The 19736-nt window shown below is 39.7% G+C and overlaps 1 protein-coding gene across 1 annotated transcript in view; it reads right to left on the reverse strand.

The window, feature by feature from the left end:
• Positions 1-19736, reverse strand: part of LOC129761870 (carbonic anhydrase-related protein 10) — a 204920-nt gene that overhangs the window by 98952 nt on the left and 86232 nt on the right. Inside the window, exon 2 of the mRNA XM_055759694.1 lies at positions 12849-13479. Within this exon, the coding sequence (XP_055615669.1) occupies positions 12849-12906 (58 nt within the window). The 5' untranslated portion in view covers positions 12907-13479. The remainder of the gene's footprint in view (positions 1-12848; positions 13480-19736) is intronic.

The raw sequence follows: 19736 nt of genomic DNA on the forward strand, positions 1-19736 counted from the left end.
ACTTTGACATCCCCTTCTCGTTAATTGTCAGTCACCTTCTTGGGGAACTTGGTGTGTGAAATAAACTCCACTACCGCTGCGTCATTGCCTGCAGCTCCGAGACCAGTGGACGGAACTTCCGCTTCCTGACATGTATGTCCATGTTCGCCGGCTCTTTTTTACTGTTTGGCCGGTTGCACCGACCTCCCGGCCAAGCGCACACAGTGATGTAGCCACTTTTCCCTCGATCTTCCTCTTCAGCATCCTTTGGAGATTCTTGTCGCTCAGGGTCGTCGACCGTCCGGAACCGGGCTTTCTTTCGATACTCTGATTGTTGTCCAATAATGTCAAGATGTTGTAGAGTGCCGCACGATGTCCGTTTTCGACGCCGCGGGGTACCGTTCTTTGAACGCGCACACTTCAGAACGGAGTAGCTTCACTGTTTTCGCCATCACGGTTAGAGTTCATAGAGCTGTCATTTTTTTTCTGCTGATTCATGGGTTACTACGATTGATGCTGCATGGGTAGTTTCGTCAGTGCGTGTGAAGGTAAATCCATGAAAAATCGGCAATTTTCGTCCATTTGTTTAATGCCAACATTCTACGAGTTATGATTTTACGCGCCAGTATAGAAGGGTTGAAACTTTGTTCTATTCGTGATGACAGTGATACGGTGGCGACTTTCAATTAGGGGCCAAAATTTGGGTTCCAAATTTAGGTAAAGTCCAATGTCCATTTACAGGACAAAATCGCTCCAATGCGACACTGAGATATGTCGCATTAAATGTAAATTACTGTGCATTTATTTCTCAATGACTTTTTGATACAATCAATGTTGGTAGACCGCAGCCTAACATTTGAAAAATTAGTCGCCCGCAACGCCCAAAAGTTTGCCACCCCTGCTCTAAACGGTTTGAATTCATGAAAACTGGAAGAATTTCCTTTTCCCATACATTTGTTCTGTCGATTTTTGTGCTAACCCTGCTCGTATTTCGAATGCTTATAAATCGAACATTTCCTAACAGATCGAAAAGATGTTTGCATCAATTGATAGGAAACATTCCTACGTGTCTAACACAATTTTCATGTTACTTTTCATGAGATGGACAATTGAATAACTGTAAAACGTCAAGCGTTATCTAAACGCCCTAACTGCAAAGTTTAGATTGGCCCGATTTACGGTTTCCCCAACACAGACTTCAAAATCGATGTACCTGTGAAAATCCGCTTTGCAAATACATGCAAGTCGGAGGTATTTTTTGGTGTTGAGTACATTTGTACTCGCTTGTCGTTGTGCAGACCGGAATATGTTTCCCTAAAACCTACTTTTAAACTAAGAAGCCTGGGGAAATCGTCATTTCAGATACTAGAGGTGAATGAACTTTCGCGGTTCGGGAACTACGTAAACATGAGATGTGAAATAATTTCAGAGGGAAATGTAAAATAAAATGATCGTTTGACAATTCTTCCGTTCACATATTTTGGTAGTCCTGGAAATCATATCAAACGTAAAAGGACGCTCATCGAATTTATTTGTAACGAAGAACATAATCAATAACAAAAATTTCGATGCATCCTAAAATAATATTCGAAGTGATAAACAAGTGGATTGTATAATATAATTGCATTGTTCTACGTTGAACCCCTTACAATTTTTTATCCAAACTAGTTTTTATAAACTGGCGTACACGATATCTCAAGTAACACTGAATGGATTTATTCTAAAATAGAGGTGGATAATTATTGATGAACCAATAAACAAATATTTTTATTTCCACTATTTTTTAAAAATTGACTAGTTTCACACCACAGCTACTTTTCGACTGATTCGAAATCTGTTCGATTTTATTGTCTCAGATAACCAGAATCGTATTCGCCATGGAACACCTTTTGTTCTGACCCTCTCACTTTACCAGGTTGTACCTATTCAAATTTTGAATATATTTTTTCGTTTAGTTCTTGTTACTTTGTAAAAAGATAAATGAACAAGTAATGAAATAATGACAAATACAAAATATACTTTTTTTCATTTGTTCAGAGCTCGAAAAAACGCCCGAAATTTGTACCCCTACACTACAATACCCCCTCAAAACAAACGATTGATAATTAATCAGCGTGTTATGTGCATCTGGTGTGAACACCTGATCATCATTTATTTTTGTAGAATGTTTTTTCTTCTCTTTTCCAAAACAAACATACTCCAACGAGTACTTTGTGTAAGTCCACTTGCATCACAGTTACGTTTCGAATGAGTCGACATGCACACCACGCTTTGGAAGCTACGTTCATTCCTGCTGGTGATTGCGGCAGACTTGGGCTCAGTTTACAGTGCACCTGGCTGTTGTTCATTGTGCTGTGAAGAGCCCACTACAACGAGCACAAACCGTCCAACCGTGTTCCCTCCGGCGATGGAAGAGGAATGCGATCCGGATTTCCCGGAACAGCCGATGGACAGCGATCAACGGGCCCGTGGTTTCTTCGGGAGTCTAGGTAAATGGAGTAGACGAATATTCAAAGGTGGTCGTAAATGGGGCAACAAAAGAAGAAGGATCAATAGAGGAGGACGCAGGAAGATCCGTGGTAAAGGAGGAAAACGAGGATCTTCCATGTGGGATAAGGCGGGTACTGTGATCGAAGGTATGAGCGCTGCCACTCAGACAGGAAATTTCGCGTTGGGTGCCGTAGACGCTGCCAAGGCTTATGAACAGAAGCCATGAGATCAGAAAGATTAGCCATAAATCTGCAGAGTTGTGCTCAAAAAAAAATACAGAAAGTAATCTATTAAAATTTATCGTTCTATTATGCTTATTTTGTTTTTTGTTTGTTTTGTAAGTATAATGAGTTGAATGAATCGTCAACTGTGTAACACATTCATTTTACACGTATCCATACGAAAAATCTGTAGCGCTGTACCACATCAATAGAAATTTAACTTCCTTCCTTTTGGCCGTTTTATCTGAAATTTGGAGCACATCTTTATCTCTGGTCTATCTATAAAACTATAAAACTATCTATAAAACTGCGTATTCCATGATCTTGAAAATCCAAGATGGCGGCCGATACAAAATAGCGGATTACACATTTTCTCAGAACCCCATCAATATGTATATCAAATGAAAGGGATTGCCTTGTAGAATACAGTTATTTATTAAAAATGAAAATCCATAATGACCGCCACCACAAAATGGCGCCATATATATTGTTTCATATTCAAAACCTCAAATCAAATGAATTAATATCAAATGAAAGTGCTCGACTAGTAGAACATAGCAGATCATGAAAAATCCAAATCCTAGATGGCCGCAGTCCCCAAATAACTAATTTGTCTGGAAATAGCCCTAGGCTACAGCCCTGACTTGGAAGGAAGCTGTCTTCTCTTGCATGAGTTCGAAAATAATCAGGAGAATGTAAACAAGAGCAATTATTTCGGAGGCAATCACTATCTACATCGTGAGAAGAGGCTACGTAACTCCACTCGACGAAGAGCGAATCATCTTTAGGAAGAGAATAAGCCATCATCATTGAAGTGTGTGGTTGGACCCGTTTCTCCCGATCGGATGGAATCCTAAATACCGGCTGCAATTAATTATTGTTTTTAATGTTATGTTATGTATTATGTTAATGTAAATAGAGTGTTTAATGTATATCCGATGTAGACTGTAATGTTGTGAAAGAAACCATGTTTGGTGTTGTCATATGTTGGACTATTAGTACGGTTAGCCCTTCAAAAGGAAGGCTACCAATTTACACGGTTATTGGTCCTTCGAACCGGATCTTATTACTTTGGATTCGCGCTCGATGTCGGCGAGCTTAATCTCGGTTAAAAAATTACTAAAAGGAACTATAGTTGGTTGGACAATAAGACCATTCTTTGTGTTGATAATTTGCTGCCATTGTTCCGATATCGTAAATACTGCCACGACGTCTCCATTGAAGTTTATAAGGAATTTATGCTGTACACTGATTTCGAGCATTTGAAGTGATCGAGCTCTCCCGCTAAGACGACCGAAAGGAGATACAAGCATTTAAATGGTTACATCTGGTTGCTAATAATTGAGCATTGGAGAAGGAAAAGTGACGAAGAGGAGGCGCCGTGTATATTTTCCCAGGTTAGTGCATAGAGCATATGTCTGCCGAAGCTAGATTATACGGAAATATACACAATTTGATGAAATAAAAATTCTCTTCGATTCATTTATTGTTCCTTCCCTGGTTTTGGCACTCCCGGCCAAAAATGCATTACTGAGAAAACTGTGCATTCGAAGAACGTCAACTGAGATTATTGCATTTTATACGTGGTGGACGCTGTTGTTTCTCTAGGTGAGTTGCCACAGTATATGCCCAGCCGAAGGCTTTCTTGTGGATACTACAGCCAGTGTTATTATCCTCCCCCCTCGCCTATTACCACCTGCATCGATTGATTAAGGATCCATTGAACTGAGACTTGGTACTAGTAGCTTCTCGGTGCGTATTGAAACTGTAATTCTGAAGTCATAGGGCGAATTCGATAACTGGTCAGGTTAGTTAGAACAGTATATGTTCACCGAAGCAAGAGGATTTGTGGAAAACTACACCTTTTCTTTCGTCATTCTGGTTCACTGCAACGATGCCTCCCACCGCGACGTCCACCAAGAAGACCCCTTCGCTAAAGATGTTGATGGCGAAGTTGAAAGACATACAGTCAACATTCAACGACATCTGGCGCTATGTGCAGGAGTTTCAAGTGGATGCCACTGCGTCGCAAGTAGAAGTGCGCTTGGAGAATATTGATGAGTTATGGCAAACTTTTCGAAGTACAGTCACCGAAATAATATCCCATGATGATTTCGAAGAAGAAGACGATGTTTACGAAAAGGATAGATTAGAGTTCAATAATCGTTATTACCAGGCCAAAGCTTTTCTGATGGACGAACTCAAGAAAAGAAAGGAGCCGGCGCAGCAGGATCAATCCCTGAGGGGTGACTCATCTGTACTTTCTACGGTCGACCATGTTCGGTTACCCCAGATTAAGCTGCAATCTTTCAGTGGAGACATAGATGAATGGTTAAGTTTTCGGGACCTTTTTACCTCACTTATACATTGGAAAGGAGACTTACCAGAGGTAGAGAAGTTTCACTATTTAAAGGGATGTCTCCAAGGTGAACCGAAGACTCTGATTGATCCACTACCCATAACAAAAGACAATTACTTGGTAGCTTGGGAGATGTTGATGACTCGCTACAACAATAGCAAGCAGCTGAAGAAACGTCAAGTACAATCACTGTTTATGTTGCCCACGCTCTCCAGAGAATCGCTATCTGATCTTCATAGTCTTCTGGAGGGTTTTGAGAGGACTGTCTCGACCTTAGATCAGATTGTGAAACCGATGGAATACAAGGATCTTCTCCTAATAAATATTTTAACATCACGCATTGATCTGACTACGCGAAGAGCTTGGGAGGAGTTTTCATCATCGTTAGAGCAAGATACGTTGAAAGAATTGACCGAGTTTCTCCATCGACGAATAAGAGTTCTGGAATCCTTGCCATCATTGCCATACAAGGGTACCCATCAACAGTCTGTCCTACCAAAACCGAGATTATCGACAGTAAAGGCTAGTTTCGGTAGTTTTCAAGCAACTAAAGGGCGCTGTGTCGCATGTTCGGCGGATCACTTATTATACCAATGCGGTGAATTCCAAGCGATGTCAGTTGCAGATAGGGATTCCTTATTACTCAAACACGGTTTATGCAGGAACTGCTTCCGACGGGGACACCAAGCTAAGGAATACATCTCCAGTTTTTCTTGTCGGAATTGTAGCGGGCGCCATCATTCATTGGTATGTTTTAAACCGGAAGAGGATGCTAGTCCAAGGGTAATACCTGCATCCACCGCATCTACTTCCAAGGATTCAAGGGAAAGTCCAACTCCGGTATGCAGTAAGACAGTGAGCAATCTCCAAGTATCGGGTGCAGCTTTGCGTTATACATCTCAAGTTCTTCTCGCCACTGCGGTGGTCATTGTAGAGGATGACTTTGGTAATCGCTATCCTGCACGTGCTCTCCTAGATTCAGGGTCAGAAAGCAATTTTATTACCGAACGGTTGAGTCAGCATCTGAAGGTATATCGAGAGAAAGTGGATATTGCTATCGTTGGAATTGGACAGGCATCGTCAAGGGTCCAACAAAGAATAAGGGCAGTGGTACGCTCACGTGTGGCGAGCTACGCACGAAGCATGAAATTTCTCGTACTTCCGAAGGTAACAGCTAATTTGCCAACTAGAAACGTGAACACCGATGGTTGGAAATTTCCCGAAGGAATAGAGCTAGCGGACCCTTCATTCTGTGTCTCTCAGGAAGTAGATATGGTTCTTGGTATTGAGTCGTTCTTTGAATTCTTCGAAACCGGAAGAAAGATTTCACTCGGAGGAGAAATGCCTTTCCTGAAAGACTCAGTATTTGGATGGGTTGTGTGTGGAGGACAATCAATGACGGATCAATCGACAAAAATGAGTTGCAACGTATCCGCTTCCGAGAAATTGAAGGATTTGATAACAAAATTTTGGTCCTGTGAGGAGGTCAACCCAGTCAACCTTTATTCGCCAGAGGAGACTCAATGTGAATCGCATTTCATGCATTTTGTAAATCGTGAATCCAGCGGACGTCACACTGTAGCTCTACCAATGAAGGAGGACGTTGTGCGAAGATTGGGCAAATCAAGGGACATCGCATTAAGGCGTCTACTGTCAACCGAAAGGAGACTTGCAAGGGACGTAAATTTAAGGGAACAGTACGTGCTGTTCATAGAGGAATATATGCAGCTAGGTCACATGCAAAAGATTACTGAAGCCGATCAAGACTTAACCGAACGATGCTATCTACCACACCATCCAGTAGTCAAGGAGACTAGTACCACAACAAAAATTCGAGTAGTATTTGATGCGTCATGCAAAACATCCTCGGGAGTAGCTCTAAACGATGGATTATTGGTGGGACCGGTTATTCAGGATGACTTACGTTCGATAGTTCTTCGCTGTAGAATCAAGCAAATTATGCTCGTTGCTGATGTCGAGAAGATGTTTCGACAGATTCTAGTTCGATACGAGGACCGGCACTATCAGTCCATACTTTGGCTCCCTTCACCAAATCAGGAAGTTGATACCTTCGAACTTAATACAGTCACTTACGGAACAAAGCCAGCACCGTTTTTAGCAACTCGAACGCTCAAACTACTGGCAATGGATGAGAGAGAATCCCTCCCCCTAGCAGCCAAAGCAGTGGAAGAAGATATATATATGGACGACGTGATAACGGGTGCAAATACAAAGGAGGAGGCGTTGGAGCTTCAGATCCAGTTGAACGAGATGTTGAAAAGGGGAGGATTCAGGCTTCGAAAATGGGCTTCAAATTGCCCTGAAGCTCTACACGGAATTTCTGGAGAAAGTCTGGCAATTCGTGACTATTTTGGAATCAATATCAGCCCTGATTCGATGGTGAAGACCTTAGGGTTGAATTGGTCGCCCCAAAGGGATGAATTCATGGTATCGTTCAATATTTCCCCACTGGACAAAACTAAACCTATCACCAAACGACAAGTGTTATCCATCATAGCTACGCTGTTCGATCCACTAGGTCTGATTGGAGCGGTCATAACAACAGCAAAAGTATTTATGCAGCAAATATGGACATTGCGCTGCAATAATAATCACAGTTTTGATTGGGATCAGCCACTACCTTCAATGGTGGGTGAGAGCTGGCGCAAATTTTATGAGCAGCTTCACAGTATGAACAACATAAGGATAGATCGCTGTGTCATTATTCCAGGAGCAGTTTCGGTACAGCTCCACTGTTTCTCAGATGCTTCAGAGAAGGCCTATGGTGGCTGCATATATGTGCGTAGCGAGAATTCCGAAGGGAAGATAATTGTGCGATTGTTGACGTCGAAATCAAAGGTTTCTCCACTAAAAACGCAATCTATACCTCGGTTGGAACTTTGTGGAGCTCTACTAACCGCCCAATTATTCGAGAAGGCCATGCGAGCTACTCATTTGAATGTACCGACATATTTTTGGACTGACTCAACATGTGTGCTACGGTGGATCCAATCAGTTCCCACGACTTGGACCACGTATGTTGTCAATAGAGTAGCCAAGATCCAGAATATCACAGAAGGATTTGAATGGAGGCATGTTTCCGGAATTCAGAATCCAGCAGATATGATATCGAGAGGAATCTTCCCAAACGACATCCAGCAAAATGAAATTTGGTGGTATGGACCTCATTGGTTAGCTGAAACATCGATCAAATGGCCTTCTATAGGTTTTACCCAACATGATGAAGCGGAAGATGAACGACGACATTTGGTAATCGCGGCTCCTACAACAACTTCACCCACGGCTGAATTCAACGAGTGGTATTTAGAAAAATTTTCATCGTACTCGAATTTACTTCGGCGCACAGTTGTTTGGTTGCGTCTAATGGAGTATCTGATAAAATCTCCGGATAAAAGAACTGGGTTTATCACAACTGATGAGCTTCATCGCGCTGAACGAATATTAGTACGTTGTGTGCAAAAGCAATGTTTCGTTGAAGAATGGAAGACATTATTGAAGAATGATTCGGTACCCCGAAATTCTCCGCTCCGGTGGTTCAACCCATATGTATCCAAGGATCAAGTTTTGAGAGTTGGTGGACGGTTGCGGAATGCTGCCGGGTGCGATGATACTAAACATCCAATGGTGTTACCAGCCCGTCATCGCTTCACGCGAATGCTATTGAAACATTATCATGTACGTCTGTTCCACGCAGGGCCACAACTTTTATTGAACACTGTTAGACTTCGTTTCTGGCCGCTAGGTGGACGGAGTACTGCCAAACAAATTGTGCATCAATGTATCAAATGTTTTCGTTCGAAACCATCACTAATACAGCAATTTATGGGTGATTTACCAGCCGCTCGTGTAACCATATCCAGACCATTTTCAAAAACCGGTATTGATTATTTTGGACCAGTTTACATAAGACCCGGACCTCGTCGTACAGCAGTCAAGGCTTACGTTTCGTTATTTGTATGCATGTGCACTAAGGCGGTACATTTGGAACTAGTGAGTGATTTATCTACAGATCGATTCATACAAGCCTTACGAAGATTTATGGCGCGAAGAGGAAAGTGCACCGATATATACTCGGACAACGGCACAAATTTCGTTGGAGCTAGGAACAAGCTTCGAGAGTTCATGCGGCTACTTCGGGATAAACAGCATAGTGACAAGATATCAAGAATGTGTACAGATGAAGGCGTTCAGTGGCACTTCAATCCCCCTAGTGCCCCACACTTTGGAGGACTTTGGGAGGCAGCTGTACGATCAGCGAAACATCACCTATTGAGAGTGATTGGAGAAAATCCAGTGTCGATAGAAGACATGACGACTTTGCTGGCACAAGTAGAAGCTTGTCTTAACTCCAGACCAATAACTCCTATTTCGAATGATCCGTGTGATTTGCAACCGCTAACTCCTGCGCATTTCCTAATTGGTTCTTCACTGCAAGATTTACCAGAACCGGATTTATTGGCGATTCCAAGCAATCGGCTGCACCATTGGCAACTTATTCAACAAAGGTTACAACATTTCTGGAAGAGATGGCAAGGAGAGTATTTGTGTCAACTGCAAGGACGTTCGAAACGCTGGAAACCACCGATACCCATTCAAACTGGCAAACTGGTCATCATCAAGTAAGATAATCTGCCTCCATTGCGCTGGAAGATGGGAAGAGTCGAGGAGATTCACCCGGGAAGCGATGGAATAGTGCGTGTAGTAACGTTGAAAACAGCTACAGGTTCGCTTCGAAGACCCATCGAAAAGATTTGTTTTTTGCCAGAATTAAATGAAGAAAATTATTGAGAATTATCCAATTTCGAGCATACTATCATCTACCTATCCGTTCCCGCTCCCATATGGTCGAAGAGGATATTTATGTCTTTTCAGAAATCCACGCTATTTCTGGGTGGGTGAGGATGTCTGGAAATAGCCCTAGGCTACAGCCCTGACTTGGAAGGAAGCTGTCTTCTCTTGCATGAGTTCGAAAATAATCAGGAGAATGTAAACAAGAGCAATTATTTCGGAGGCAATCACTATCTACATCGTGAGAAGAGGCTACGTCACTCCACTCGACGAAGAGCGAATCATCTTTAGGAAGAGAATAAGCCATCATCATTGAAGTGTGTGGTTGGACCCGTTTCTCCCGATCGGATGGAATCCTAAATACCGGCTGCAATTAATTATTGTTTTTAATGTTATGTTATGTATTATGTTAATGTAAATAGAGTGTTTAATGTATATCCGATGTAGACTGTAATGTTGTGAAAGAAACCGTGTTTGGTGTTGTCATATGTTGGACTATTAGTACGGTTAGCCCTTCAAAAGGAAGGCTACCAATATAAGTGGTTTAAAAAAAAATTAAATTTTACACGGTTATACCCCGACATAATTACTTTCTAAATAGTTTCATTCAGCTTGCCCTGTATGTATGTATGTTTGACTGTTTGTAGGATTATACCAAATTTATTGGCCTGGCCGGGTAAGGGAGTAAAAAGTACCCCCAAACCAAATCACCAGCTGTATGGCAAATATTGTATAGGATATTAAATAAGAAATTTTGGCGGTTTTTTGAACCCCTATGTGGTTTAACATAGGGTCTATGGTGAAAAATGTACTTTTTGTTTATTTCACGCCATCCTCAAGAGCTTCGAGATAAAAATTTGAAAAAAAAAAATACTGAATGTGCATTTTACTACGGTGTATCAAGAAAAATTATCAAAAAAAAAAAATTTCATCAAAAATTTAAGTACTAAAACAAATATTGAAATTTTGAAAAAAAAATTTTGGGATTCATAGATTCAGTACTGCTCTAATTCATATTTCAATGTGTTTCTACGGCTTTTCTAGATATGTGTGATTTTTTTCAGATTTTTTACAGTGTTGCGCGGTACAAAAAATATATTTTGCATATTTTGTACCGCGAAAAACACTCTAAAAATTCTGAAAAAAAATCACATATACAACCATACCTCGCTATACGGCCGCTCTTTATACGGCTTTTCGCTTTGCGGCCAAATTTTGTGGAACCAATCTAGGCCGTAAAGCGAGATATGGGTGTACCTAAATTAGACGTAGGAAGAAATACTAGGGTAGTACTGAATCTCAAAATCAACAAAAATTAAGATTTAATTTAAAATTAAAATAAAAATTGATTCAATTTTTTTAGTATTTAATTTTTTGTTGAAAAACTTGTTTGAAAATATTGATCGATACACCTTAGTAAGATATACTTTCAGTATTTTTTTTTTCATATTTTTGTCTCAAAGCTATTGAGAATGGTGTGAAAAAAAACGAAAAGGTGCATTTTTCACCATAGATCATATGGTGTACCATATAAGGACTCAAATATACAGTACTACTGCCAAAATGTTATATTTAGTGCCCTGTACAATATTTTCCATACCGCTGGTGATTTGGTTTGGGTGACTTTTTATTCCCTTACCCAGCCAAGCCCTTTGGAAATATTGGGTTGGGGAAAAAGAAATGTCGTATATTGCCAATATATGGCAACACTTCAACATAAGGGGTGAATAATGAAGTTGCCTTCTAAATGGCAACAAGTTTGCGAACAAAACGGCGCATATTTGACTTAAATTGGATAATTTTATTTTTGTTAAATAAAGCGTCAAATTTCGATCAGAAATACGACATTTCTTTTTCCCCAACCCTATATAAAAAAAATATTTTTTGTTGGTACAGCGCAATACTGAAGAAAATCATACATATCTAGAAAAGTCGTTGGAACACATTTGAATATGAATTAGAGTAGTACTAAATCTCTAAATAAAAAAAATCAAAATTTTAATATTTTTTTAGTACTCAAATTTGTAATGAAATTTTTTTTTGATAATTTTTCTTGATACACCGTGCACATTTAGTATTTTTTTTTAATTTTTTTTTTTATTACCCGCCCAGGCCCTTTATATTTTTTGTGATTTCTGATACTCAGGAATATAATTGAAATATAACTTAACCAGAAGGTTTGAAAAATAAATAAATAAATGGATTGTCATTCTTTTTTTTTTATTCTGTTGAATGATATTCGGTAAATTTACAAACAAGTATATTTTTTATTTATTATAATTTGGGAATTGACCGACTCATTTATTGGTTCTAGCTGATGCCGGTATTTTTTTTTTTATTTCCTGGTTAACACCACCAGATTTTGTATCGACATTTTTTTCTGAGGCCTTCATATGATGGTATAAACTAATATTTGGATAACAGATGGGACGTTAAGTTTATCTTTGGAGTGCTTGGTGGAATTTATCGATGAAATAATTACTGTCGTAGTGTTTTATTTACCATTCAGTATGTTTATGTGTCCGTATATATGTGACAAAATGACATTAAATGGTTTCATTGTAAAATGCGATTTCGAGAATATAACGAGCGCCTAGAATGAACCATATGAATGGAACGGAGTTAAAGGTCCATATTCCATTTTGTCATTTGGCGTCATAAAACATACTTTCACTAAAAAATATAGTAGGTATGCGGTGCCACCATGCTTCCCGTTGATTCAGGATACAGATTTTTGATGGAAGTGAGCGTACAAAAATATCATATCATTACTCGTATAAGAAATAAATAAATATACCTAACAATAATAAAGTATTTTCGAGTGAACTTTAAGTGTGGATGAACGTTACACTCGAGTAGAGGTTCTAGAAAACTTTTTCGGTGATAATAAAAATTGGTTCGCATAAAATCGTTAAGGCGAGTTAAGGACACCTAATAAGGTAATTTTTTACATTAGTATTGGTATCAAATTAGGTAACAAAATCACGTACCTGTCATTTGCAGCATCTGCAGCAGCACTAACGCCGTCGCGTAGTTCATCACTCCCATTGCGCTGGTCAATTACAGAGGGAACAGTAATCTGATTGCCTCACTTATTGCACTTTTATTTTTCTTTCGATAACTCCCTCCACAAACTTAGCGAGTATATTTGTACATGCAGTTTATCTACCGCACTGTAAATAAATCAGATCAACCTTCATAAACCACGTATCGCCACGGTGAGCCGAGTTAATTTGATTAAATTGACTATCGTCGTCGTCGTCGTCGTTTTCGTCACTCTTGATATCACCCCCGCCTTTGCTACACTGATTCCAGTGCTGTCTACTACTGCTGCTGCTGCTGCTGCTGATCGACGGGATGCCACCTGCTGCCAGAAGGATAGCATTACGGCCCAAAACATGCCACGGCGGTCAGCACGGTTGGTTGACGGGATCTCCCACCGTATTCAGCCAGTTTTGTGGCGCTATCCCCTTTGCCACTGCCGCCGCCACCGACATTCATTGACTCACTTGTGCATAAACTACTAATTCTCCCTCGCACTGACAACAACGGTTGACCAGCTTCCACAGGCAGGTTGCTCTTCATCCAATCTCCTCCGAAGTTTTTTCCCGCGTTTGGTACCTGTGAAAAATCAGAGAAAGGATTTTGTGAATAAAATGTACGGCAAAAAACGCAACAACGGGAGATACTCCACTTTGTCGAAACAGTGGATTCACGATTTTGTTTTAAAGTTTTTTACACTCCCGGTTTTGTTCATCTTTTTTTTTCCTGTAGGCAACGGATATCGCTCTATAGAAATCGGGAATTATTTGTTGCTGTCTGGGGGAGGCCAACACGGAAGGGCTCTAGTCCTTATTCGCCTGGATCGGTACATGGGGCTTTTGTTATTAATGGTTTATGATGTTTTATGTGCATAGGTTCTCTCGGCCCGGATCGCTCCAGTGGAAACAAAGCAACTGATTAGGGCTCTGAAAACTTGCTCAGCACGGGATAGTTTTTAATTTTACACGACGGCAGAAAATACCAGGTTTGTGTATAAAACCCAGTGGGAGTTCTGGTGGGGTAATAATGAAACTGAATGGTCTCACCGATGGGCCTAATGGACCTCTAACAACAACCAAAAAAAATCTGGGCTCGGTTCTATGTTTGACTCAATTATCCTAACTGCCTCAAATCATAAATCTGTATACAACATAACAGTGCTCTTCTTGATTACGCCAATAACCAATAGTTGTTAATTACCGATCTAATCTTCTTCGCTCGATACAGCAAACCGTCTGCGTACATTTGGCAGCATCCCCCAAGGCAGTGAGCAGTCACCCACCCACACCTATTCATTATCTATTCTCGTCAATAATCGATTACTTAAAGAGAAGTGGCTAGAAATCGCCGCCTCAGTGATCAACCGAGAAACAACAACAACAGCAACTCACAGAGCACAGAGCACCACTCTAAAGGCAATAATAACCGTTCACAGTTATCGACCTCTCGGGGGTGAAGTCACTTTCGGTGGTGAACACCGAGGAAACCGAGATGCCAATTGATGCAATAATAAACATCACCGTCACCAAGCCGTCCTTGGCCGGATTCTGGATGCCTCTTGGAACTTGGAGTACACAGTACGGGTAGGCTGCCACGAATTTCCCAGCGTTCGACAAGTTCCAATTGCGATGGCGTAATCTACCTAAATGCAAGGCTCTTTCTCTCTCTCTCTCTCTCTCTCTCTCTCGGCAGAGGTCTCGTAATTTGGCAAACGCATCGTCGTTCAAATGTTTGCCTATGTGCTAATATGACTTAGGACCGAATTGTAGCTCTGCAGCTGCAGTGAAACGGCGGTGATGACGGAGTGGGAGGATGAGCGTTGCCCCCGCAAAGTACATAGATCTCATATTCTAATCGACACTTAATCTGATTTGGCTCAGGTCAGAGACGATCGTCGGTTCGGTTTCGATTTCCAGCCGTCGGTCGTCCGCTAGTGATGCTGCCGCTGCTGTTGCTGATTGCAGTGGCGATGCACACAGCTGCATCCACACACGACGGTGGCTGCATGTGAGATACAAAATTGGGACCCGGTTCGGGGATTGTGGGAAGCCCATTCAGAGAAGAGTAAATCGGATTATATTACGGTACGGAATGGTGCATCATCATGGGTTCGGCCACTGTTTCGGAGTAAATTGAACTGAAACTGGAACGTCATGACATGTCAAATTCTCCACTTGTGGACAATGAACGGAGTTACACGCCCGGCGTCCGCGCTATTGGGGAAGAGGTATTATTTGTTATTGATGTAGAGAGAGGGGGGATTGAAAATAAGTTTGTATTTCGTTTTATCTTGTTAATTGCTGGTTCGATTCAGACAAGTGCAAAATTCAGCAGCTTGTGATGTATTGGTAATTATACTACATATAATTTCGGGTATCTTTTAATGTACTGACGATTTAAGATTTTTCAACATCTATGTACAGTAGGGTGGCAGCGAAAATGGTCATGTCAAATTTCAAAAACCGATCATGTACATTTTGTTTATTGGCCCAAAAATATGACCTGTGCAAAGTTCCATCCCAATCGGACATGATTTAGGGGTGCCTCAAAGCGCTCAAAGTTTTGATTTTCTGATCCTCCAAATATCTTCCAAGGGGGGAGTAAAGGAAATTCAGAAAATCGAAATTTTTTGGCCGAAATTCAACTTTTTGGGACTTAGCCTGAGTGGCCAAAAAATCAAAACTTTGAGTGCTTTGAGGCACCCCTAAATCATGTCATATTGAGCTGAAATTATGCACAGGTCATTTTTTTGGACTAATAAACAAAATGTACATGGTCGGTTCTTCAAATTCGATAATTTTATAATTCCATACCTTCATTGCCTCTCAGGCCAAGTCCCAAAAGGTCGATTTTCGGGCAAATTTTTTTTTCGAGATGACACCAGATCTCGACATTTTTTCATACATTTGTAAGTCATTTGGCATCGAAAACAAAATCGATTTTCCAAATTTCCGTTATCCCCCCCTTGGAAGATTTTCGAGGATGAAAAAATCAAAACTTTGAGCGCTTTGAGGCACCCTTAAATCATGTCCGGTTTAGCTGAAATTTTGCACAGGTATTTTTTTTTTGGGCCAGTAAAGAAGATGTACATGGTCGGTTTTTGAAATGCGATGATAAAATTTTTTCCATACATCCATTGCCACCTTAATATAAAGTCATTCCATGCCAAACCGAAATAGTGTTTCTCAGATTTCCATGAAAAGTGACAGTTTTGTTCTTTATGTCAAAATATTAGACCCGTATTTTTTTTATTTTTTCGTTAGGGGGAACATTTCCATTTTAAGGTGGTATGAAAAATCTATTTTTCCACTTTTTCCCGAAAATTACATTTTTCAAAAATTCATAATTTTTGTACCACTAAACAGCTCTCTAGGAAAAAATATAAAAAAAGAGAGCACTCTCTATCTTTAACAGAGAAAACTATGAAAACCTAACTCAATCAGTAATTACAAAAACAAAAATTCATTTTTTTCAGAAAAAAACAACTCATTAGCTTTGTTCGCGACGAACGCGACCAGAGCCAGCTGCAGACGAACAGGGGGAGAACGATGATGCAATCGGAAGAAACGAAGATGTAATCGGCTGCACTCGTCGATGCAGTCGTACACACATACATAGCGAGAAGTGTAGTTTTAAGTTTTTCTTTTTCTTATTCTGTTAGTGCGTAAGGATGTGTAGATTTAAGTTTTTCCTCATTCTGTTTGTGACAATTAAAGGAGTAGGATCTTAAATTGAAATTGCCTTATTTTGAAGAAGTGTCCCAGTGAAGCAGCAGCAGTGAAATCCAATCTGGTCAACAGGGCGATCAACGTAATTTCCATCCTCCGTTGTCTTGTGAGTCACCGGGCGACAAACAAGCAACGAACGTGTTCGATCCTGTCGTCCTTTTGTCAGCATCGTGTTGTGCAACAGTTAATGGTGTGTTTTAGCCGCTGAAATTTCTCTGCTGGTACTGCTGTGTGCCGCTGAGGGTGAATTATTTCGTGTTGCTTTACGGCGAATGTGCGCCGTGGTCCTTCGACGAGTCAGAGCAAGCTGCGATCTGAGTGTGCGATCGTCAGCGACTTTGTGTTGTGTTGAGACAAAACAAGCTTCAATTTTATATATCGATCATCTGAATCGGTCCAGTAGTTCAAAAGTTATGATTTTTTGTAGTCGAAAAAAGGGGGGGAAATTGTATTTTTCGAACCATCGGTTAACTTTGGAAAATCATGTCTTAAAAAAAGAAAAAATAGCATTTATGATATGTTACGTGAAAAATCCTCAGCTATCAAGAAAAAATATAAAAAAGTATAGTGCCTTCTTCCAAACCCATGAAAACAGTAAAAAAACGACTACAATCAAGAATTACGAGAATAAAATTAAGAAAAAATGGCAAGTTCAATGTTTCATGAAAGGCTAGCTTTTTGGCTTCAATTCGATTTGTCGGTCATCTAAATCGGTTTTATGATTCAAAAGTTATGATTTTTTGGGAAAACGTCATTTTTGAGAAAAAGTGAAAAAAACTAGATTTTTCGGACCACCCTAAAATAGAAATGGGAACCCTAATGATAAAATAAATTCGGGTCTAATGTTTTGCGATAAAGAATAAAATTCCAACTATTCAGAGGTTTTTCAGAGGTTAGAGGTTCTATGTTTTTCGTGAAAAGTACTAGTTTCAAAATTTTCCCACTTTTTCCCAAAATGACTTTTTTTTTAAACTCATAACATTTGAAATACTGAACCGACTCAGATGATTAACATATCAAATTAAAGCCAATAAGCTAGTCTTTCACAGCAAAATATTACACTTACAAAAAAAACTTTTGTTTTCGGAATTATTGATTGTATTTGTTTTTTTTATATTTTACATGGCTTTGGACTAGAGAGCGCTACATTGTTTTATATTTTTTCTTGAAAGTTGAGATTGTTCAACATGCAGTGACCCTCTCCCACGAATAGAACATCTCAGATAATTTCAATATGAATAAGTATTTACAATAAGAAAGATTCCTACTGAAGATAGGGGAGAATCCAACCAAGGATTTTCCAACAGGAACGGTGGAATTTTCCATACTGTGCAAGTTGAAAATTCCCTACACATAGCAGGTAGCCAGTAAGTTAGTTCCAACGTTTTTAGAGTTCTGTACATCCTCACAGAGGGATCGAGGATTATAGAGAAAAAATAAATCAGTTGATAGTTGAACATCGAGAAGAACAGTTGTTTCTCTCGATAGAACATAAAAGAAAAGTGCCCCAGACCGCTCGGGCGCTACATTTGGTGACAGCGGTGGGATGCTGTCCAAGTGGGGACAGCAGCCCACCCATAGAAGTGTTTCAATTTTGACTGCTGCTGTTGTGTATTTTGGCGTCCCGCTGCTGTCAGAAGGGACGAAATTTTGTGCTATCAAGAATTATTTTTTGTGACCCATGTTGGTGCATGTGAGATCGAAGCTAAAGCAAATGAAGAGATCGAAAGAGTAAAAAGAATGTGACGTTGAACCGAAAAAGTGCTTACCAAAACAAGAAAAGATAATTCCTAAATTAAATGCCACTGCGCAAGTAAGTTAATCTAATGGTGGCTAAAGTGTCCTCCATTCAACGCTGAGCGGAGTTTCGAGGAAAGGAAGTTATTAGATAGGTCGTAAGACTGCCGGAAATTTAGTGCGACCAAAACCTTTTTGACTTGGTAATCGAAGTGAACACATAAGCCACACCAGCACCGGGGTGAACTTCGAGCAGTAGAATATCGAGCCGCTGGTTTTTGGCCGCCAACTTCACACAAGTCGAGCTGCACTAGATCTGGAAGCTGTGGATAGACGGGTGAATATGGAAAACCATCCGTTGGTCAAAGGAGGCAGTAAGAAGCTACTTTATTATAGGAGAAATAGTAGTCGATTCTGTTAATAGGCCGAGTGTTGTGGAAACATGGACATGGATAAGTTTAGAAGTTAATTTTCTAATTTTTAAGATGGTTTTCGATTAACAATGAATGTAGAAAAGCAAGACAAATTAGCGTGAATTGTGATTAACAAACGAAAAAAATATATATACATATTTCTATGTGAATAACAACTGAAACTGAATGATATTAAGGATTTGCTAATCGTTCAATAAAATTAATCTGGCGAGGGCTAATCAATGAATGGAATTATTAAATATAGGAAACATGATACTACCTAAAGACAAGCTACAGGATAACAAGATAACAAGTCTTGAGAAACATGAATCAAAGAAGGGAAATTATTAGTTGAAAGTATTTCTTCAATTCTGTAAAAACTGCTTATTTTGTTTGGAAAAAACTTTCCTGTCTCCCATACTTTAAAAGTATGAACAGGGCAATCTGGGGAAATGGACTTATCGAGATTTAAACAAGTGTGATTTCAAATTTAATAAACACACTTCGAAGTGGAATTTAAAAAAAAGTAAAAGATTGAGCCATATATGTCTACAGCCAATTTAACAAAAATGTGTCCATCAATCGCAATCATAGCTTTTGAATGTACCGAAGGGCTGGAAAACCAGGAATTCTTTCCTGTAACGGCATGTATGTCCCAATACTTACTTAAAAGTTCATGAGTAACTAAAATGTGGGTTAAAATTATATTATCAAACATATGAATGAAACGAAATAGCGCTATAAATGCGAAGAAAATTAATGGAACAGGTATACACACCCTTCAAATATATGATGAATGAATTAAAAGAGTAAATAGGGGAGTATTAATAAACGTATTATACGAAGAAATTTGAAAAGAAAAGAAAACTATTTTTATTGTAGCTGTAAAAGCACAAGTGTTTATCGATAAGGCGTTTTGGAAAATTTTATGGAGATATGATAATTTTATTTTTCATTT

Source organism: Toxorhynchites rutilus, chromosome 1 (genome assembly GCF_029784135.1).
Source record: "Toxorhynchites rutilus septentrionalis strain SRP chromosome 1, ASM2978413v1, whole genome shotgun sequence".
Taxonomy (NCBI): Eukaryota; Metazoa; Arthropoda; class Insecta; order Diptera; family Culicidae; genus Toxorhynchites; species Toxorhynchites rutilus.